At 35.4% G+C, this 23,418-nt stretch overlaps 1 protein-coding gene across 10 annotated transcripts in view; it reads left to right on the plus strand.

Annotated features, from left to right (window-relative positions):
* The window catches only part of MICU3 (mitochondrial calcium uptake family member 3), a 55,691-nt gene extending 32,273 nt beyond the window's left edge, over positions 1–23,418 (plus strand). For 6 of the 10 annotated variants that reach the window (XM_054823964.1, XM_054823968.1, XM_054823965.1 and 3 more), the window contains 5 exons: positions 4,343–4,443; positions 6,680–6,851; positions 11,008–11,116; positions 11,396–11,553; positions 20,996–23,418. In XM_054823964.1, the coding sequence (XP_054679939.1) occupies positions 4,343–4,443; positions 6,680–6,851; positions 11,008–11,116; positions 11,396–11,553; positions 20,996–21,106 (651 nt within the window). In that variant the 3' untranslated portion in view covers positions 21,107–23,418. Of the gene's footprint in view, positions 1–4,342; positions 4,444–6,679; positions 6,852–11,007; positions 11,117–11,395; positions 11,554–14,582; positions 14,659–20,995 lie in introns of all 10 variants that reach the window. The other 4 variants (XM_054823966.1, XM_054823971.1, XM_054823967.1 and 1 more) reach the window with 1 other exon arrangement.

Below are 23,418 nucleotides of genomic sequence, written 5' to 3' on the forward strand. Positions count from 1 at the left end.
AAGTCCCATGCTTCATAAGCAGGATCATAATGAGAAAAGAACATGGAACTGAAACGGACCTCCAGGGTAAAACAATCTTTTTCTTTGCTTCATAAGCAATGTGTGCTCCATATTAAAAGTAATTAGTGTTTTGTCCCTGCTGTTCCTCTACAGAAGCTATCGAATAACCTGAGGACTTGGATGGACTTTTTCTAATTTCCAGGCTAAATTTACTCATAGTCCCTTTATACCAGTCTGTTATCCCTTAATTTTCATAGGGCTTTTTCTTCTTTAGTGTTAATCTTCTTGATGAAGATGATTGTGCTTATAAAGGCAGTCATAGCCCTCAGTTTTAATTGTCATAGGCTAAACAGAACAAGGTCTTTAATTTTTCTCCTAAGGTGGAACCTACATTTCCCAGGTATCAGATAGGCCTTCTCTTATCTCTCTCAGCTTGAGTTCATTTGGCTTTGAACAAAAGAAAGTGTAGTGTTACAGAACTGAGTTTTATACCAATATTTATTGTAGTATTCATAGCAATAATACATTCGTAGTAATCCTGCAATAAAGCAGTATACACAGCCTTTCTTTCCTTGCTTTTAAATTGATGAGCTCCTGAACTATTAGTCCAGTTATTAGTCCTTATTTATTCCAGAACATTTTAAAGCCCAGAACATCAGTGTTATTGTCTAGTCAGCTAAGGGAAGATGTTAGAGGGGAGAGAGGGCCACTCTTTTCATCGACTGTTTAAGGAGCTGGGGGGCACTTAGTTTTCTGAATTAACTGTCGTCTTAATCTATTTAGCTGGCATGAATTCAGTCCCACGTATAGATGGACTTAAATTTGGTAATCTCTCCACACCTTTAATTTGATGAGAAAGAGGGTTTTTACATCTGATGCTTCAGACTAATATCTGTAACTACAATGTAATTGAAGCTTAACAGCAGCTATACTAAACACGGATTTAAATTCTCTGTAAAATGTGTAAAATGTATAAAATGTATCTCTGCTCACTTGTAAATCCTTTTATGAAGAAAAATCATGTCCTGCATTTGCTCCACTGACAATTACCCACTTCTCAACATAATCATCTTTATCTTGCTGGGGTTAAGTTTGAGCCGGCTGGCTTTCATCCATATTCTTACCTCTCCCAGCTACTCTCACATCTGAATAATATTATAGGCATCTGTACTAAGTGGCATAAAGCTAGATGACACTGAAGTCTGTGTTGTTTTATAGCCTTTTGAGAAGGCCTTGTGTAAGTTGAAAAGGAGACTGAATAAAGTTCGTTGTTGTGGGAATCATCTTACAAGGTCTGTCTGGGGAGGAAAGAAGTTATTCATCACATCCAGTTTCTTTCTAGGACAGTTTGCAGTACTGTTTCTGCTATTCCTAATTTAGAAACTACACCGTCCTGTTAGAATATGCCAGTTATCACTGAATTCAGTTTGTGGGTTTATTCTGAAATTGCTAAACTAAACTGGAAATCAGTAGATTTATTGTCACTACTGAAAAATCAAGGACTTGCAGTAAGAAAGCTCTTATTAATTCAAAACATAATATATGCATACTTCATTCTCAGCATATGTTGCTACAAGTGGACCGTCGCTCATGAGTGTAACCTATTTTTAGTCAACCTTCTTTAATCAAAAGCTTGAAATTAATTTTGCAGAATATAAAAAAAAATGGATTTATTGCTCTGTGGGTTAGGAAATTGAGAGGAAAAAGTGTTGCCATTATGCAGCAAGCCAGTAATGTGACTGAAACACATGTCTCTCCTGTTTGTCCCTTTACCTGTATTTGTATTTCAGTTCGTGTAAAGGTAAACAAGGCAGGGTTTTATTCTCATTTAAATAACTGCAAAATATATTAGATCAAAATAGAGTCTCATATGTCTATATATGGAAACAGGTGTGGTCACTTCATTTAGATCAAAACAGAAAATTAATTTTATTGTGAACAATAAATAACAGTTTTAAGTGATTAAGGCTTTTGTTTTTATCCTTGGCCCTGAAGAGAGAGAATTTATTTAATGCCATCAATGCAGAAGGAGCACAGGAATAGTTTTCAGTTGCCTGTAATTCTGCAGAGAAGCCTACTGGGTTGAGTTTCTGGGGTGAGGTTTTTGTTTGGGGTTTTTTATTTAGTGAGGCTGACCAAATGGGAATTGTGAAAAGACTTACAGATTGTGTTTTTTAAATGGTTCTTTAGATATGGGTGAATGCAACCTAAGTCTAAGGTTTTGAAATGTTTTTTGCAAGATGAAAGGCTGTAATTTAACATTTGATATCTTTGCAGTGTACTTGAGGGAAATTGTTTGAATGTACTTAGGGATTTAATTGCTTAAAAGACATAAGAAATCAGGGTATCTGCATTTCAGTATATTGTGTCCTGTAGTGGAGGGTAACAATATTAAAAGACAAATAGTGATTACTTTTCTGAATTAGTTTGCTCACTTGAAGAGCAGAGCTGTCTTAATTGAAGGACATGAAATATCTCTCTACCTGTATATACACTATGTCATCTTATTTCTCCCTGGAGAAGAATATGAGAATAAAGAGGAAGCTAGAGTACATGAAATACAATCTTGAGAATCCTAAACTGATTATACTAAGGCACAGAAAAATCTCTCTTGTTTCTTTAGTTCTTGGATGATGAAAGAAAAGGATTTGTGTTGTTACTGCCTCATGTTTTTCCTTGTTGTTGATACATAAATACTCTTAATGGATATTGCATTTTACATTTTTTACGAATCAGTATGTACATTTGAAATTAATATAGTGTATTTCAGAGAATGTAGATATGAAATGGTTTTTTGTGGTACATGGTGTTGAACTACTGCATACCATTCAAAATTTCATCCTGATCTCTTCATATAGAGTTTTCCCATCTGTTATAAATATATAGCCTCTTCAGTTATGAAATAAAGTCAGACTTAAAAGACTATGAGTGCAGCTTGCATGTTTGTATATGCAGATCTTTATAGATCTGTATAAACAGTTTTCTATACTTACAGTAAATCCCCTAGGTTTATAATCTGTCATTATGGTGAGAACTTACTACTGTTACATCTCCCAGATACTTACTAGGTTTCTGTTCCGTGTATTCTGTTCTGTACTTTAACAGTAGAGTCAGCAGGCACGCTTCCACAGAAATGTGGTGTTGCTGATGGGGGGTAGCTTGCCTTGGAAGAGCAGAGACTACTGGCTCCCACGCTTGGCTTTTCATATGATCTTGTCTTTGTAGGAAAAGTGAGAGCTCAGACAGAAGGTTCTCCCTCGGCAGGTGCAGCAAGGAGACTAAATATATTACTTTTTGAAATTCAAATGTTAGCAGATACACGTTAATGCCTGAAGGACATTGCCATGGTGGAATACTATGGCTTAAGAGCCTTATATTACTGAATTATTTTTCTAACTCTTCATTATATCAAGAGTTTCTTTGTAAAAGAAGTAAAATCAATGCACATACAGAACAGTTGAGGGAAATGAATATGTAGTAAAAAAGTGGAATGTTGCACAATCACTATATACAGATGATAGTTACCTCTGTTTATACACAGATGATAGTTACTTCTGTTTATATGCGTGTCTTCCTATTTACAGCTCTTGCTATTACTAATGGTCGAAATTAGTTGGTTTTACTATTCTAATTTTGTGCCTTCAAAGTTGGTAGTTACTTATTAAGGAAAAAGTGTTAGTACATGTTCAAAGATTCCTGTCTGATGCAGACATCACGTACTCATAGATGAGGAACATTCTTAAGAGAATGAGTCAAAATACTGGTTCATGATTTCAAAATGTCTTACAATTCTGTTGTTTTAAATATATTTGGGCAATAAAATTTAAACTGTAGGCATCTGCTACTTACAGAAAAGAATCATATAAAGTACACTTGACTGATGTGAGTGGTTTTGGAATACAATCCCATACTTAATAATTTTGAAATAAAAAATAAGAGCATACGAAGTAACTTCCTTTAATTTCTTTGTAGTTGCATAGTGGAAGGGAAAGGAAATTGTGTACAAGGGAGTTATTTTTATGGTTTACCTTAACTGACTAGAACTCTTTTTTTTTCTCAACAGTTTCTGGTTTTATTTTTCATGCTTTTTCCCCTTCACTGCAGCTTATATAGTTTTTTAAGTGCTTTCTACTAAATGCAATTAACAACGTAATGCTATTTTGTGTGAAAATTGCATGACTAAATTTAATGGATTTTAATACTGAAGTCTTTTTAAAGACTGTGAACATAAAACACAAAATCTTTTAATAGAAAGGTCTATTGTGATGATACGCATTCTCAGATTATACTTCTGTAACTGATCCAATCATGGCCTTTAATTTCTTTTATTCTAATATTTAAGCGTGCTGATGATATTTCAAGTTCACTGTCAGATACTACACTGCTTGTACACTTTTTTGGCAAGAAAGGAAAAGCTGAACTGAACTTTGAAGATTTTTATAGGTGAGTCTCAACTTTATTAATTCCTTGTAAAAAAATACTTGCATGCTTGTTCTAATTAATGTGTATTATATTACTGCACACATAGTTTATGCAGACATGTATATAAAGTTTATGTTCCCTTTGTGTGTGTTGTATATACAAAGAGCAAAATAAAACAATAAGTGGACCAACTTATTGGTCCTGTACTAATGCTGCTACATTTGCAAATTTTGTTAGCACTTGTGTGTGTAGTTGCTTTAGGGTGCAGAGGTTATACTCCAATCCTGTCCTTATTGGTATGTAGGAATTGTTTTCTTGGTTTTGAATTATTTTTTTTTTCCTGTTTGTCAGTGCTTTAAAAAAAACAAATTTTGTGTACATCTCTGCTCTTAGAGACATATTTAAATGTAAAGATTTTTCTGAAGATATCGTGTGGGCAGTTTAGAACAAGCTTCTTCTGGGAAAAAGTGAAAACACAGTGGAAGCTATAGGCTTAGTTATGTCATGGTTTAGCGCCAGCCAGCAGCTGAGCACCAGGCAGCCGCTTGCTCACTCCTCCTCCCCTGGGATGGGGAGGAGAATCGGAAGAAAAATGCAAAACTCATAGGTTGGGATAAGGGCAGTTTACTGGGACAGGAAAGAAAGAGGAAAATAACAATAATACTAATAAAAAAATATACAAAGCGGGTGATACACAATGAAGTTTGCTCACCCAACCCGATGCCCAGCCCATCCCTGACCAGTGACTTTTCCCCAGCCAGCCCCCTCTATATGCTGAGCATGACATCATATGGTATGGAATACCCCTTTGGGTCACCTGTCCTGGCTGTGTCCCTTCCCAGCTTCTGGTGAAAATTAACTCTATCCCAGCCAAAAACCAGGACAATTATTACACCAGTTAAAATAGAATTTAAAAATTTAGGAAGAGTGCTGTAAAAACAGAGCCATAAAACTGTGTTTCTGTGTGATTGAAAGACATACAGTATTTATTGTTTTCTCAGTGAATACTCCCAATACCTATTGTCTTTATAGTTATCACTTAACTGTGCATTCTAATCAATCAGATATTTGCAAAATATTTCACCTTAAAATGATGTATGTTTTGAAAAGTATTCAGTATTTCACATAATACAAAAACTCTGTCATCAAGTGAAATCATGATGTGAGTTCAAAAGAACCAGAAAAGGTACTTTTTCAAAAGGCATCTAGTTAAAATGTCCGTCTATTGCTGTAAGACGTTGTGAGTGCTAAAGAGGTCAAAACCTAGTACAGATATTCATGAGAGGGATCCATCAAGTTTTATTCAACACTACTTTACTAGCTCAAAAAATCATTAAACTACGGACTCGTGAGGGAAATACTGTTGCATGTTTACCTTGCACTGTTGCTTAGACCTCCTTTTGATTTAAGCTCCTCATAGTTCTTAGAAGTCAAGTTATATGTTAGAAAGGAGTGTTTCAGACGGTGTCTACAGGATGTGAACTCTTGGGAACCTGAAACAGGGAAGTGTTGCAGGTTGTGGTTGACAATCAGATGGTCATGAGCTCCCAGTGCAGTACTATGACCAGAGAGGTAATTTCATCCTTGGCTGTGTATCTAGGGCATCAAGCAGAATCAGGGAAGTTATATTTTATTTTGATATGTATCGAGTTTTATACTTTACCCAGTTTTGTGTCCAGAATATACTAAATATGTTGTTAAGTTGGGAAAAGTTTATAGAAAATAAGAATAGTGAAGTATAAAAAAAAAGAAAAAAAAGAAAAAAGAAAAAAAAGAAAAAAAAAAGAAAAAAAAAGAAAAAAAAAGCTTAGATTGAGAGGCTGCAAGAGCTCATCATACTTAGCTTGTTAAAAAGAGAAAAATAAGGGTTAATCACAACCTGTAAGCAACTATATGGGGAATAAATTTTTGGAATTCATTTAGTTCCATGATGGGATTTTCAGTCTAGCATATAAAAATAAAGACCAGTGACCCACTGAAGAAGAAAATTAAGCAAACACTAGAAGTAAATTAGAAATGTAAGTATTAAGTCATTTTAATCCTTACTAAAACACTTCATTTTTGAGTTAAGATTGTTGTATTGATTAGAAAATGTGTCAATGTAAATAAGGGATTTACCAAATTTACCATCAGTGCTACAAAAAGGGAACTAATTTGTACAATGCTATTTGGCTTTATATTCTACAAGTCTTTTAAGGACATGAATAGTAGAAGTAAAAAGTATTACTATTTCTTCATATTTTTGTTTGTGCTTTAGATTTATGGATAACCTACAAACTGAGGTTCTAGAGATAGAATTCCTTTCCTACTCTAATGGGATGAACACCATCAGTGAGGAAGACTTTGCCCATATTCTTTTGAGGTATACCAATGTGGAAAATACATCAAGTTACCTGGAAAACATGCGCTGCAGAATTCCTGAAGAGAAGGTAATTGTTTAGCTAGGACAGCAGTGGGCCACAGCATCAGGTCCCAGTGTCATCAAGATGAAAACATAGCCTAGTTGGACTGGATGAGATTCTGTCACTGAATTAATTAGCACCAGGATTTTATTCTGATCATAAGCTGTGTGTCTCGTGTCTTTCAGATTACTTGTTGAATAAAAAGTAAAAGAGTAAATAGCATAAAATTATGTTCCATAGGATTTAGCTAGTAATAATTCTGAAGTTTAGATAACAAAGCTTTATATTACATGAAAATTCAGTTTAAACAGCAAAAAACCTAAGACTTGAAAAAGAACAATTTTCTAGCAACAATGCATTAAACCCCCTTTTTTTTCTTACTTCTCTTTTGCACTGCCACTGGAATAGCACCTCTTCAGAAATAACATTGATACCCTTTATCTAGTTGTTTTATAGTCTTCATAACAGATCGCTTGTATATAATTATTGATGGGTATATAGTTCTTATTAATGGCTGAAGAGATAGAAAAGGTAATAAAAACAGTAAAGGTCATGAGGTAGATAGTCCTTTATTTGTTTAACAACAAATGTGTTGTCAGAAGCATATCTGAAGAGGAATGTAGTGGCAACTATGCATCAATTATAACCAATAGGATAATGTTAAAAGTAGCCCTTCAAATAAGGGATGGTTTGGATATACTTCTGTTTGTGTTTACAGGAGATCAGATTAATCTGTCCTAGAAATCTAACTCTTTTAATAGCTATATATTTTGATAGCATTGAAAGCAGAGCTTGTGAAGAAAAGTAATAAATTGGTTTGGACAGTTTTTTGGGTTTTTTGTTTGAGAAATCACATTGTAATTTCAGTCTGCAGAGTAAGTAAGATCAGTCAGCTGACCTGATAGAAACACACTCCAAAAATCAACAGTTTTCTGTTCAAATAGCTGGATTATCCATTTCTTCCTGTGTTTTACAGCACTTAGGTCCACTGAGAGGTAGATATAGCTGGGGAGTGGAAAAGCAAAGCAGGGCTGTCTCTTTTGCACCAGATTAGGAGTAAGATGAAGTGGTATGATTGGGATCAGAGTTCCTGCTCACCGACCCTTCTGAGTTCCTGGTCTAGCTGCTGACACCCTCAAGTCTAACCACTCTGCGCAGCTTTCCATATTCAGAGCCCCGACAGTGCAATAGAAATGGTATAAAGCTCTTTTTGCATGGCTCCCAGATATTTTTTTTTTTTTAGGGTGAAATCAATATTTCCATATATATGGAAATTAAAAAAAAAAAAAAAATCACTTCGGGGCTTGTATAACAACAATGTGTAAATATCATGTGGGTAACTGAAAAAGAATGACAGTCATAGGTACAGTGAAATGCTTTTCTGAATGGCAAAGGTGAAGTGGATTAAGTAAATGTAAATACAGATGCTTTCTTTTAAACACAAGGAAATATTCTTTGCAGTTCATCTCTAAGTCTTCCAATGCCACTGTTCTGATAGCAAGTCTTCCACAGTAGTTTCCTCTTGATCTCTGGTGGGACCATCAGCTAAGGAAAGCTTGCACCTAGAAAACTGTGCCACTCAGTTACAGGTTTGCTTATGCTGCATTCTGGGAATTTCCTGGCACTTGACCAGTGCCATATATCTCTAGGTCATATGCTATACCTCCGTTAAGTAAAACAAGACATTGCCATTTTCCATAGCTCCATGTCACTGGCTTGGTAACTGCACTATCAGTACAGTGGAAAAAGTAAATCCCTGTGACATCTCTTGTGCTGGCCACAGGCTTTTGAGAATGGGACTTTGCCTCTTATTGCCATGGAGGTGTTGTTCATATGTTAGCACTTTTTTACACTTGTAATAACATTATAATTCAAAAATTATAAAGTGTATGCTGTATTTTATTACAGTGTTATGCTACAATACTAATACAAACCCGAGGATTCCATTTAGAATAAAAATTAGTCTAGCTTGTAAAGTAATAGGCAGTTGGCAATGCTAATCTTTCGTGGTGCTGTATGTAGAAGCCTCTAAAGCAACATGATGATCATTTGGCTTACTGTAGTCATGTTAAAATGTTCAGCTGGCGTGCTGCCTGCTCACAGGATGTTTTCCTCCTTTTACTAACTAGATGCCAAGCAGTGATTCATTTAAGCTGGCATCTTGAATTACCAGAAATATCAGCTCCTAAAGAAAGTCTATGCATTTTTAACAGCATTGGTGCTTTAATATAACAGTTTTCTTTGCTGTAGTAAAATATAATCTGTCCAAATAAATAAAAAAGTTAGTTTCCTTTTACATAGAAAATAAATAGTTTCCAGTACGAAACTTCTGGGATATCTACACATAGATACCTCCCTATGTCAAAATGCATGGCAAATACAAAATGTTATTACAGTTACCAGCTGAACAAAATATGGTCCTAGGAAAGGAGAGAGGCAGTAGAATGCCATATCCCCTACTCTCTCTGAGTGTCATTTTGCCTTCCCTTCTGCCTCTTTTGTGTCCTTTGCTGTTTTTCCTTGAGAGGAAATAAGCATGTATGATTGGAGACAATTTCAGCAGAAATTGTAGAACTCCTAAATGAAGCCAGATATTTTTCTTATTGCTAAAATGTTGCAGAGTATGTACAGTTCAGCCATGGACTGCAGGTGTGGCTCCTTTGTCTCCCTGCGTCATCTCCAGTGTGAAGTCATGGCAGCAGATTTCATTACTACAGGAAACACAGAAGCTGCAGAACGGCTTGTTTGTAGACCAGTGGTTCTCAGCCTTACCTATGCAAGGCTACTTTCCATCTGGACTGACCATCTCCTCTCTAGTTATATGGAAAGAGACAGGTTTTTTGTGGTAGCCTGACCTCTTACAATATCTCCCACATTCAGAATCTTTACAGACAAATTGGTGCAAATTAAGGACTTTTAATAATCATTGTGAACCTAAAAATGTCAGCTCAAGATTTTGATGGCTATTTTCTATTATTGCTATTTTGCCATAGTACCTGAGGGTCCTAGATAGGGACTGAGGTGTCACCAATCTAAGTGTTTCACAAATATGTCACAAAATTATTCCTGTCCCAGAGAGTTTTCAGTCTAAACAGAGTGCAAGAAACAGAACTTGAACATAAACTATTAGATGTCAAGTGCAACAAAACAAGAAGACAATATTGGTTAGTATTAGTAAATTAAGCTTTTAAGATAAAAATTTAAAGGAGAATAAGGAGGTGGTTCTGCTTGTGTCTATGAGTTTCCTCCCAGTTGCAGAGAATGAAACAGAGAACAAATATGCTTGCTGAGAAAAGCAATTCATGATGAAGATGGGTCAAGCTCTCCAAACAGTTTTTAAGTCTTAGCTAGAGCTTAGGTAGGATCACTTAAGCTGTGGTTTACATCTCAAGTGGGTGGACGCCTGTTACAAGTCTTTTATTTTAACAGTATTATGTTAAAAATCTCTGTTTAAGGTCTCTTTCAAAATTGATTTAGAGATGGTTTATCAGGTTTTTTTATTTGTAGCTGAGAGAAAAGCAGAACAAATATCATAAGAAAAGAAGAGAAAATAAGCTCTTTTAACAATAGTACTTTCAGAGAAACTTTCACAGAAGATATTCTGAAGTCTGGTCAAAATGCACAAGATTTTTCAAAAAGCTGGGCAAATCCTGCAGTACTTGATACTTGGAGTATCAGCTGGAGAGACCTAGGTGTCTAAATCTGGATATGTAAAAACTTCACCTTAAAGTACAGAGCTTAAGTTAGTTCATAATATGTATTTATGAATTAATTCAATGTATTAATGTAAGCACACACACGCATGTATATATGATAGTGGTTTGCAGGTTTTCAGTGGTAAACATATTCCAATATTCATACAAACCTAGACTCATTCTCAACACTACCTACCATATCGTATTAATTCTGGAATTCTTAAAGATTGCCTTAAGCAATGGAGCGATATTTTTGACTGCTTTTTGGGTAAGAATTGCTATCCGTTGCAGTGTAAAGAGGAAAGACATCTTGCATTCCTCAGGAGACTCCAATTCTTTATTTCCATTCAGTACAAACCACTATTTTTTTCAATGGGTGTAGTATCTGTTCTTAAATGAAGTAGACACATGTAACTGCAAGGTTTGTTTATTCAGTTGTCATCACTACTGATAATTCTCATGGTGCATGTTGTTCTTTTATTTTTTAGGGTATCACATTTGACGAATTTAGATCATTTTTCCAATTCTTGAACAACCTAGAAGACTTTACAATTGCAATGCAAATGTATAATTTTGCAAGTCGTTCCATAGGTCAAGGTAAGTATTTATATTTTTATAAAAATCTGTTGATAAAGATACAGAACCATTGAGAAAAATACAAAAATGTTCTGTAATTCCTAGTTTGTAGTTTTAATGTCTCAGGTAAAAGGCTAAAAAGGCTAGGACTCCAGCTTTGAGAGGAGAAGGTGTTTTTATATTTTTTGAGTGTTTAACTGTGAAAACTAAAGTTAAAAGTTTACTTGTATTTCATAATACGTTGTTCACAGAGTAGGATTAATGTATTTTATTTTTTCTTCTGATGTTCTCTTTATGCAGATGAATTCAAACGTGCTGTGTATGTAGCCACGGGTGTGAAGCTTTCACCACATTTGGTGAACACAGTGTTCAAGATTTTTGACGTTGACAGAGATGACCAGTTGAGTTACAAAGAATTTATCGGTATTATGAAAGACAGACTCAATCGAGGGTTCAGGGTAAGGATTCTAGTTTTTATAGTTGTCTTAGCTGACTTTTTACTACTAACCAATACTTACTTAAGCACTTGTAGCACCAGTAGATTGCAAACCAACAGTCCGTATGTTTAAAGACATATGTTTTATAGAAATCCCGAAGCAGTCTGTAAGGTAAATTCCTCCTTAAATTCTTGATTTGCTTATTAGAAAGCAATACATAGGGGACATAATGTACCTTTATAGTACTCAAATTGGAGATGAGAAATCCTCTGCATACTGTCACTTCTTCTGTATTGTGTGATTGGTAGATTGGCATTAAGAATTTTAACAAGGGTAGCAATTACGTCTGGGTTGTTTGCAGGGAAAAGAGAGTTTGTCTCTCTCAAACTCGGGTAGTTTAGTTAAAGGTCAACCATTGGCTCTTCTAAAACATTATTTAAAATACCCAGTGTTCATTCCAACTTTTGGAAAGGGTTGCAGCAGAAGATAGTTCTAATTTTCAAATAAAGAATTACTGAAGTGGTGCTGAACAATGCTATATTCTAGTTCAAAGTTGCATTTTGTAATTTAACCCTGTATCTAATACATTAAATTACAAGAGGCTAGAGGGCAGGAAATTACTTGGAGAAAATTTTCATAGGGAACAAGCTTGTAAATCATGCTTTGCCTTGTAGGTGAATGTGTAGGCCTTGCTGCCCTCTTCCGGTTCTGGAGTAGTACAGGGAAATTTTATAGTAGCAGAAAAATTTTTAATTAGAGTATGATCAATAAAAGTCACATTTTTTTCTTCATATGACAGATGTTAACATTTTTAACTAAATGTAAAATGGTGTTCTTACTGACAACCTAATATCTTAGACATAAACTGTATTATGGTTCCTAAATTCACATTTCAGCATGTTATTTCTGCAGTGCAATTTTAGCCATTTTTAGTTAGCTTCCTAAATATAATTTTAGAACTTGCTGTAAAGTGGTGTTGAGTCTAATAGTTTACTTGTTATTACTGTAATATTATGATTGAACGTAAAATGTGGGTAACAACCACTGAATGTGTAACAAACTTATTTCCTTGTTGGTCCTCAATTCCTTTTATTATGGTGTGGGAATGATGATTGTTTCATAACCGTTTCAAGATGTTCAGCTATATGTTTTAATCGTTTACTAATTGTAAGTGTGCAGTGTATGTTAATTTAACGAGAAAACAGTCTGCTTACTAAGTAATTCTTGTAAATGTATTATATGTTCCTATTTCACAAAATGCATGACAGAAATCACATATAATCCTTAAGAATATATATCATCCAGCACTATTCAGTCTTATGCATGTATCTTTCTTTTGCCTAGGCCACTATAAAATATTCCAGTGGACTGTAAAAGACCTACAAAGAGTAGCCAAAGATGCTCAGAAGAATAGCACCGCCTTTCATAAATGATATGGCTAATTTTAATTAGATATATCTCCTGGATTGCATAGGAGATGATCATGATTTGGTCCTACAATTCAGTTATATTCAGACATGCCTACATGCAGACTTGTTAGATTATTCAGAAAAATCCATTTTCTTCCCTGATCAGTAGTATTGCAAGACAATTACAGTACCAAACTTAGGAATTACAATTTCCAGTAAGTTTGCAAGTGTCACATAAACCTGATTTTTCCACGAGTCGGTAATTGTAAAAACTCCGCAAAAATTTGCCTTTTCAGTTTAATAAACACCCCCCACCCATCCCAATCTTAGTTTAGAATGAAAAGAAGAAAACACATAAGAACCTTTTGCCCAGAACAAATTGGTGTGAAGTGTCATTAATTGCTTCCTATTGTTCGTGCATTAAAAGTTACACAGTATTTAGTGTGGCCAGAACAAGTACAAGTTTACCCTCTTGCTCCTACAATGTGGAGGGCTCAGATGTTGTCTTGTGCTAAATCAAAACTAACAAATCACTAACCTTTTCTTTGTTAATAACTGTGTTTCAAATCCATATTAAGATTTGGTCAGTTCCATTATACAGATAAAAGAACATTATAGCTTCTGCTTATGCAGTATTTTGTGGCAACGTGGAAATTTTTGCCATGAGAAATTTGAACCTGTTTATAAAGTGTAAATGCCTGATTTTAATGTTAACTATCCTACAGTTAACGTCTGCCCAAATCAATGTAGTCTCTGATTATCACTCTAAAAACATCTAAAAATTAACAGTTTAAAATAGGCCTGTGATTTGAAGTATGATTTTACAATTAAAATCTTATACTTAGTAATTCAACTTTTTCAAAAGTTGTTTTACTAAAATGTTTGCCCAGAAGAATCTTGAAGGCATCACGTAACTTGATACGAGGACCGTGTATTTTTGAAAAGGGCATTTTGTAGTTACATAGTCTGACTAAAGCAAACATATTTAAGAGCTAAGCGTTACACAAGTCTGATGAAACTGGAGTTCTGAAAGGTCAGTCAGTACCTACCAGCTTTGTCCTATTTAAAAGCTTAGCTATACACTTATAAACTTGAGAAAGATCAGGTACTATCCCTTATAGGAACATAATAAATATTCATTTTAACATCTATTTTAGGTACAGTTTTGGAAAAGTAAATGTCTTAAAGAGTTAATCAAATGAAATTTATGTCTTTCAGGAATATAGTAGTATAATCCAGAACCTTTTTTGGTTTTAGTAGTTTGAAACAAACTAGTATATTAAGCTGCCATCAAGTGGTCAGTCAAAGTACTGCCATAAACTTATTAAAATTTGCAGACATGAAAAGCTTTATTTTTGTTTGCTGTTTGGTTTAAAATAGTTATTTCCTTTCTTTTTTTAATTCAAAAATATATAAGAAGATTCCCTTTCCTTTATAAATTCCACTTTTAAACTGAAAGATTTGGAACTTAATGACTAAATGGTAAGCATTTTACCTAGCACAAAATATACTGTATCTTCTAGCTATTTGTCACTTGAAGCCATTTTTTTGTATTTTCATGATACCGTTGTCTTATGCTTACCTCTGGCTGCCTTCACATGTTGTCTGCATCTGCGCACTTCTCCATCTTCTGCTCCACAGGGCTACAAACCTATACAGAGGTATACTACTTTCAAATCCTGCGTGAGGAAGGAACTCTATAGCAGATAAAATGACGGTATGTGTTAGCTGCCCAGTCTGAGTGTGCTGGCATGCTTGCAGGAATGGCTGAATGTTAAACTGTCACTGCTTTGTTTCCCGTTCCAAAATTCAGGAATAGGTTATCTGACCGTAAGCAATGTAGTAGTTCAAAGCATCACGTTGTGTTTTTGACTGAAGTAATAGAATTTTATTCTGGAGTTGGCAATGACTGACTTGTACTGTCACTGTTTTGTAAGCCAGCTGCGATTTTGTATTATGTTTGAAATAAGGAAAAGTATTCTTTCATAGTTTCTGTTGCTGTTTTCTGTCTGTCCTGTGATCACTTTTCAAGTAAATTCTCAGGTACCTATAGCGAGTAAGGATTTACCAATGAAGACCGTAGAGGCAGATTTTTCTTCCTGAGAGACTGTTAGTAACTTGATTCTACTTTGATTTATACAGTTACACTTTTGAAAACAGTAACGTGGCTTTGGCTCGATTAATGCTATACCAGCAATTTTCAAAAATCGGCGCTGTGCCCACACATGACCACCATGGCTGTTTCTGCATATACACCACATGAATATTCAGGCCTACAATTAGATTGTACTGTGGGTTTCAGCGTAAAAACTGGGGGGGTGTATTCTGTAGCCATATTGTAAAACTGTTTGTCACACAGTGGACACAGCAGAAATGTGTCAGTAGACATTTCTCTTCTTACATAAAGGAAGAGTTTGCTCCTTTGCAATTTAAAGTTTTGGTGCCAGCTCTTTTTTAATATCTATATTTATAGACTTTGCAGTAGTTACTACGAAGGCTGTTAACAGCTAATGTAGGTCCCAGATGCATTATTTTGCAGTGGGGAGGAACAGAGAGATGTATGCCGTGACAAACACAGCCCCAAGGCCAGTGGTGTGGTGTGAGTGGGCCCTGTGGAGTAGCCAGCACGTCTCGTGCTTCTCAGCCAGGAGAGTTTGACTGTCATTCCTCCTCTGTTTTTAATTCTGAGGCACAATATTAAGCTGAGATTTCTTGTCAAATAACCATATTCAGATGCCTCCATACATCAGCATATTGGCATCTGACCTTCTGAATCCTCTCCTTTCCTCTCATGTACCTCTGTGAACACTTGTATGCCAGTGAGCATGCTGGGCTGCTGGTTTAAATCTTTCTTCCCTAACAGTGAAACAGCGTGGCAGGAAAGGAATATAGGTACACTAAGCAGAAGTTTCTTGGATCCTGTTTATTTGAGGTGATGGTTGGCTTCTAGCACTGTCAAAAATGTAAGTCTGTAAGGATGAGAGGTGGGATCTGTTTACTCAGCCCACCAGCTCACCAGTCCCACTGATGTTTTTCTTTTGTAGACCCCTGTGCAAGATCGGTAAGGTAGAGGGATTATATCTTAATTATTGACCTGTTCCTGTGGCACAGCATGTCATTTATTCTAAATGGTGTTCTTTCGGACTCTTCACACCATTTGTTTTTTTCCATGAAGTGTCACAATTTTGAACAGGCTGGTTCTTTGAAATTCAGGAGTAAAGATATCTTGGGGCACGTCCAGGCTCACGCAGCTGATTTGTCCTCCTGGAAAGAAGACAAGAGTTCTGTTTGATCTGCATATGCTCTTCTCTTCTAAAATTTAGCATCCATAGGATTATTTCTTTATTATTTGATTAACTAATAACATTTTTTTAATTCTACTTCCTCTTTATGAGTATAAACCACATACTGAAGCATTGTACTAATATGTGAGGAACAGAAAAAGGAAATGTGATCTTAACAAAGCATCTGGTTTCTCCACCTGATTAATGGGAAGTGTAAATGACTAATAAAATAGTTAAAACAACATTTTAGTAATCCAACTCACCAGTCACATAAGAAGAAATTCATAGCTTTAGATTAATTTTATGTAATTTAATCTCTTTGAAACTTTGGCTCTTCCTTTCTTCCTGTCGTGGTTTAACCTGGCAGGCAGCTAAAACAACCATACAGCTGTTCGCTCCCTCCCCAGTAGGATGGGGCAGAGGATTGAAAAGAAAAAGGTAAAACTTGTGGGTTGAGACAAAGACCGTTTAGTAGGACAGAAAAGGAAGATAATAATTATTAATAATAATAACAACAGTAACAATAAATATACAAAACAAGGGATGCACAGCACAATTGCTCACCACCTGAAGCTGATGCTCAGCTAGTTCCGAAGCCGCACCACCTCCTGGCCAACCCCCAGTTATATACTGAGCATGATGTCATATGGTATGGAATAGTCCTTTGGCCAGTTTGGGTCAGCTGTCCCGGCTGTGTCCCCTCCCAGCTTCTTGGGTGCCCCCCACCTTCTTTGACAGGGCAGTATGAGAAGCTGAAGAGGCCTTGACTGCTTGGCAACAACTAAAACATCAGTGTGTTATCAACATTGTTCTCAGCCTAAATCCAAACCGCAGCACTATACCAGCTGCTAGGAAGAAAACTAACTACCCCAGCCGAAACCAGGACATTTCCTTTCCCATGTCTTTGTAAAAATCATTCTTTTAGAAGTACTTTGTCTTTTTGTCTCCACTAATTCTGTCATAGCCTACATTGTAATTGCATGTCAAGTATTATTTAAACTGTGAACTTTTCAAGATAGGGAACAGTTTTTACAGGAAAACTGGCAAAATGTTACACAGTCACAATGCTTTCCTGCTAATTTCAGTGAAGGGTATGTGACCAACTGGAGTAAAATGCAGTGTGACACAAAAGAATCCAATGTCTAATAACAAGGCAAATACAATTAGCTTGGTGACAAAAAGAGAGATGGTGGTAAAAGCATCAAGTTTATTTACCTGGACACCTTGACAGAGATCTGAACTCAGGCAATAAATTGATTCATTAATCTGTTGAGATGGAGTAAACTGGGGAAAAAAAACCACAGTGGATATTTATAAAGGGAGATTTTTGTTCACTCTATATAAAATCATTCTCAAGAAAAAAATTAAAGTTGAATAATGATGTCTTCACTATGCACTGGGAGACAGTACAGAGGAACTAGGTTAGTTCTCAGTGCACAACCTGGCTACAGGCCGCCTCACTGACGTAGTGTAGTGGTTGCTGGTTATTTACCCTGCTCTTCTTCCCACCTGGAGCTCCTGCATGCTGTAACAAGAATGCTTCTGGTACCTAAGCTTGCTTGTGTACAACTCTATCAGGTATCTGTTGCCTGTGCATTGAAGAATACAGTGTAAACCTCGTATATATAAAATTCCCTCTTCCCTGCAGACACGTTAGGGAGCTACTGCTCTTCACTTGAGCAACTGGTCCTTGTCTCTTGTGATGAGGTATCCAGTTGTTAGCTATTCAGAGTTCCTTTTTGTGCAAAACATTACATAACTTGTAATATTTCATCAGATTTGCAAGTTTGTTGCAAGTGTCAGTGAATGGAAACTTTAGCCAAAACATGTGAAGTGATTTTGGAGTTTGTTAGTGTGGAGGAGAACAGAACTAATTCTGTCTTTGCCATACAGTGTGGAGTGAAGATTTACATAATTCTAAAAATAATTATTTTCTATTTAGTTTACAAATTGAAAAGATAATTAAGACAGAATCATTGGAGATTTGAAATTGAGCAATTTCAATTGAGTAATTAAATTTCAGTCTGATGTACAAAGAAACACATAAATGTATGTGAAATATAAAAATCTGCTGCAATTACATCCCAAAGTGAAATACAATTACTCTTAATTTTACTTTGTTCCAAATATAAATGTACAGATTATTGTGTGTGCTTTGATACACTTTCTGTGGTAAATGTAGAACTCTGATGAAAGAGATTAGGACATTTGGCCTACGTACCACAGATTATACCATACTATGAATCTGCATCCTGAAAAGGGATAAACAGCACGTTGTGCTGTACATTACGTATCTTTAAATTGCACTAATGCAATTTACTTCACAGTGTAAAAAATGTTATACCCTTATAATAAATAATGAAAAACTCTCCTTGAGGAACAGCTGTATGAGCTCTATGTGGTCCAAACAGCTGGCAGTGTTCTTGGAGAGCTTGTCTTTCTGCGGAGCTCTCCCTGCAAAGCATGCAGCCTGACTCAGCATCAGCAGGTACTCCTTTGCGTATACTGTAGGGAGAACAGAAAAAACATCTTGGTAGGGAACTGCCAAACAGAGCTGAGGGGAGAGCTCTATTTCGAATGCCTTACGGAAGGGTTATCTAGGAAATTTCTAACAAAACCCTTTCAGAGTTATTTCCAAAGAAGGATGCTAGAGGCCAGCTTCAGGAGGGAGTCAAGTCCAGCTGAAAGTACTGGTCAGTAAACTATTTGCGTGCTCAGAACCTGTAATAGATACTTATGCTATAATTCCAGTTTTGTTCACTTCTAAAGTATTAAAAATAAATATTGTATGTCACAATTGTAAATCTAGAAAATAAGCTGTAAGTCCCAGTAATTTCTTGAAAATCTTACGATATTTGCATTAAAAGAACTGTTTTCTAGGTGTTCTAAATTTTGTGGGGCTTCTAAAGTTCTGATTAAAGTTTTTGAGGAAGTAATAGTTAATAGCTACAAAAAGAGTCTTGGGACTAATTGGGGAAGGAAATTTCATTTTGAGAGAGACGTGAAAGACTCAGGCATGGATTCAGAACCTCATCACTAGTCATGTTTCAACAACAAATTGCTGTCTTCTATAAATACTTCATTCAGTCAAGCAACATTAAGATGTGCCATGTAGTTAATACTTTGAAAGCTTTTGATTTCCATACTTTCCCAGTATACAGTAGTTGAATACAACTATCGTAAGAGATAGCTTTAAAAAAAACCTGAAGATGCTGCTGCTTTTTAGTTGAAGAAATTGTTGCTTACCTCTTCTCTAAAGCAAATAAAGTGAGAAGTGTGTGACAGGCACACCTGACTCATCTTACAAAAGTAACTGGAAATTACAGAACTCAGACTTTTGATCCTAAAACCGACTAGAACCTTAAAAACATATGTGGGTGCAGTGGGAGGAAAGCGTTCCAGTGAAATGTGAAAGCATTGCAGAGTATGTGGACAAAATGTTCTTTCCATGCATTTGGGACACTGAGAGTAGATACAACAACAATCCATACATTAGAAATAAGTAGATGAACAGTTCTTTCTTCTTCACTGTTTCTTTTACTGCTTTTCATGAACATTTGTCTGAACCTATTTCATAAAATAAAAAATAAACGCATATCTCAAAGCACTGGTTAATCAACTGAGTGTGCTTTTCTTAAATAATGCAATGCATTTTGCAAGTAATGCGCTTTTTTTTATAAGTTTAACCATAAATCTCAGCTGAATTATGCATTCATGTAAGTATTGTTTCTAGTATTTCAAGTCTGGATTATATACTGCTGTGGATTAGATTGTTTTCTGAATATTTACAACTTCTGCATAATGTTCTATGCTTTTTATTTATACAAGATAAGTAATAAGAATAAATGAAGTATAGGCTTCACTCTTTAATGGTTGGTTTTAATATACTGCACTGTTGCAATATTTTTAACTTTTTCACTTGGTTCAACCAAAACAAGCTACCAGACAATCTCTCACCTTGACACTCTAACCATTTACCTCCAGACATTGGACTTAATTCCTAAGATGGATTACAATTTAAAATTACTTGTAAATGCTTCTGACTTAATTACAATTCCTTTTCCTTACTTAGCCTCTTTCCCCAGTTAGTGTAATATTTAGCCCCTCTCCATCTTTCTGTGCTTACTATCAAAATGGGCTTGTGAAGTTAGGAATAGCGGAAGAAATAATGAGATCCAGTGATAACTGCAGACAGCGTAGAGTCTAGTGAATCTCCCAGGCCAGCCTTTGGACAATACTCCTCGCCTTTCAGTGGGCACTTACCAATGTCAGTGAACTACAATGCAGTTCAGGATTAAGGTAACCTAGTATAAAGAAGCTTTCATATCATCTACCGATTTTGTATTTGGCTTTTGCTAATGCCTCAGTTTCATGAACATCAGTAATTTTCTATGCTTTTTATTTAGTGTTAGAGGGGAATTTTTTAGTACAGCGTCGACGTGAAGAAGTGAGAAACAAAACTAGAGAGAGAGCAAGACATACCTGAATAAAGAGGAAATCCTTTCTTACAGATTTTAATATACGTAGGCTATTGTTGAATGCTAACTGTGTGCTGTGAGGTGAGGATGCATTTTGAATAGTTAACCTGTGTATGGATTTATAACCCTTATTTTACAGAAGTACTTCTGAGCCATAGAAGTATTTGATCTTTGATGATTTTAATAGTAAAACATGTATCTAGTGTGTATGAATCTGAGTAAAATTTAATGTAGTATTAAGGAATTTAGTGAAGGATATCTTTGTCCAATTGTATGTTTTCACTTTTCACAGGAGACTCCAAAGTATGGTTGGAAGGAATATTACTCGTGTGTGATGACGGTAACCAGTGAACATCTCAGAGATCTATGGAAGCAATTTCGGAGACGAGATATGCTGAGATAAAGGATGAAAGAAGGATTATCTGCACTGGCTAGAACTGTTTATTCCTATGAATTCTTAATGAAGAACAAACTAACCCAGGTGAATCATGAATCTTCCAGCTGCAGTAGAAAACACAGGACTTCTTTTCCACTTAACGTAGTGATCATCAACTCTTCCGACGACTTTTAAGGCTGTATTTTAGTTAAACGACAAACTATCACCTGATTGGCAGAAGTCTTTTTTTTTAAAGAATATATTTTGAATATTATTTTTTATTATTTTGAGATATGTTTGTCATTTAAAAGAAAACAAAAACAACTTTTACACCTGGGTAGGCAAACGTTTTGGCGATGAAGAGAAACTGCCCCACATCAGCTTAGACTGTGAATTTGCTTTCAGAAGAGCACTATTAAAAATTCCTGCTAAATTGGGAATGAGAATACACGAAGTAGCATAACAATTATATACGAGTTGAATGTACAAATTAAATTCTTCGAATCTAACAAAGCTGTTACTTTAAAAAGATAAAGCTGTTATGTTTATAATGTGAATGATAGGTATTTACCTAGGAAAGGTACTGTACGGACGATAATGTTCAGATTCTCCGAGTCTTACTATTATGTTTATTAATTTATCCTTTTAAAAAAATAGTACAGATTTTAAGATGTCTTACAAGCAGAATGTTGAAGAAAAGTCAAAATGTTCGTATTCACATGAAGTAAGACACACTTTATAATATTTATTATGAATTTTATTGCCATACATATAAATTTATTGATACATTTCTGGTAGAGTAAAACTTCATGTGTTTCTTGTGAGTAGTTCACTTCTTTTATATGAAGAAAGATGTGGCACTGAGTAGAAATTATAGTTGTTCAATTTGCTACTCTGGAATGTGGTATCTGAAAAACAGTAAATAACTTGTGTTTGTGTAAAACAAAAAGCAAAACAAAACATGAATGCATGCAGCAGTACAGAGCAACACTCACTAAGTAATATTATTTGAATATTACGCATCAAAGATTAGACATAAATTAGGCCTTACAAAGGTAGTGGAGACTGCAGGCAAGTGGTAGCACCATGCCCTTTCATGCCCTGTAGGTTTCAATGTTACTGAAACAGTGGTAAGAACACTGTTATATTTGGGTTTCACGTTCTCTAGAGTTTTTCTTTGCTATTCAGCAGCAGCGCTTTTTCTTACTCCCTTTCAAGATGATTGATAGGTAGTGTGAATTAAACCGAAACAAACACAAACACATATTTCTTATATCCTTCTTGGAAAGGTTCACTGGACATTACTCTGTATCCATTTAGGGACAATCTGTGCCTTGAAATATTTCTAGCTGAATACACACACAGTAAAACTAATGTCAATAAATTGTTACCGGAAAGGCAAATATTTGGTGGAGTCTGACAATTAAAATGGAACCAAATTAATGGTTTTAAATCTTTTCTTACTCCAAATACCTGTGAGCAAACTTCTCAAAATAATATTTAGTGCACATGTTGCTCAAATACCATCTTACATCACATGTGAATAGAAAAGCTGTACAGCATCTGTGTAAGTACATCTGAGTTAAATCTTATTCTAAATTCAGTATTTTTAATCTCTGCTAAAAAAATCAAAAGGAAGATGTTATTTAAGAAATTCCACTGTGGGACTCTTGGGAAAAAATGTGCTGGATGTGGCTTTTATCTGAGAAAAAGCCAGTTCAGAAAGCTTTTGAAGGATGCTACTTTAGTTATTATTTCATGATAAATACTTACCAAATTTCCACCTTGGCATCCTTAAACTACCAACAAAAAGAAAAGTTAAATAAATTGGGACAAAGACACAACAGAACATGGATAAGCTGCAACCCCTGTCTGATCATTTAGGGAATTACTTGTATTCAGTGTATCGTCTTGGTACGCAGAACTGTCTCACTGCTTCTTGTCAGCATATGCAAAACCCAATTTGCCACTTCAGTGATGAAGGACAAAAAAATGGAAAGAAAGGATAGGGAGTTGTTGAAGGGGTTCCCCTCCTTCCTTGGCATTCACTGCCGCCCACTCACAGTGATCCTCCCCGTGGAGGAAGCGGCAGCACCATCATCATTTTGCTCCTCCGCTGCCCTAGGCAATAGTGCACTTTGCTTTTACGGCTGGCTTGAGACAATTTTATCATTTTTCTATATATTTCCTAACTATAGTCACTTAATGTAAACTAGAATGTGAAAGTGTCAGATTAGTTTTTAAGAGTATTTTTTCTTATATTTAATAATAAGTTATTTAATACAAATATGAATATATGCATATAATATTCTTGTTTATTTCAAAATAAATGCACTTGA

The sequence above is a fragment of the Grus americana genome, chromosome 4 (assembly GCF_028858705.1).
Source record: "Grus americana isolate bGruAme1 chromosome 4, bGruAme1.mat, whole genome shotgun sequence".
Classification (NCBI taxonomy): Eukaryota; Metazoa; Chordata; class Aves; order Gruiformes; family Gruidae; genus Grus; species Grus americana.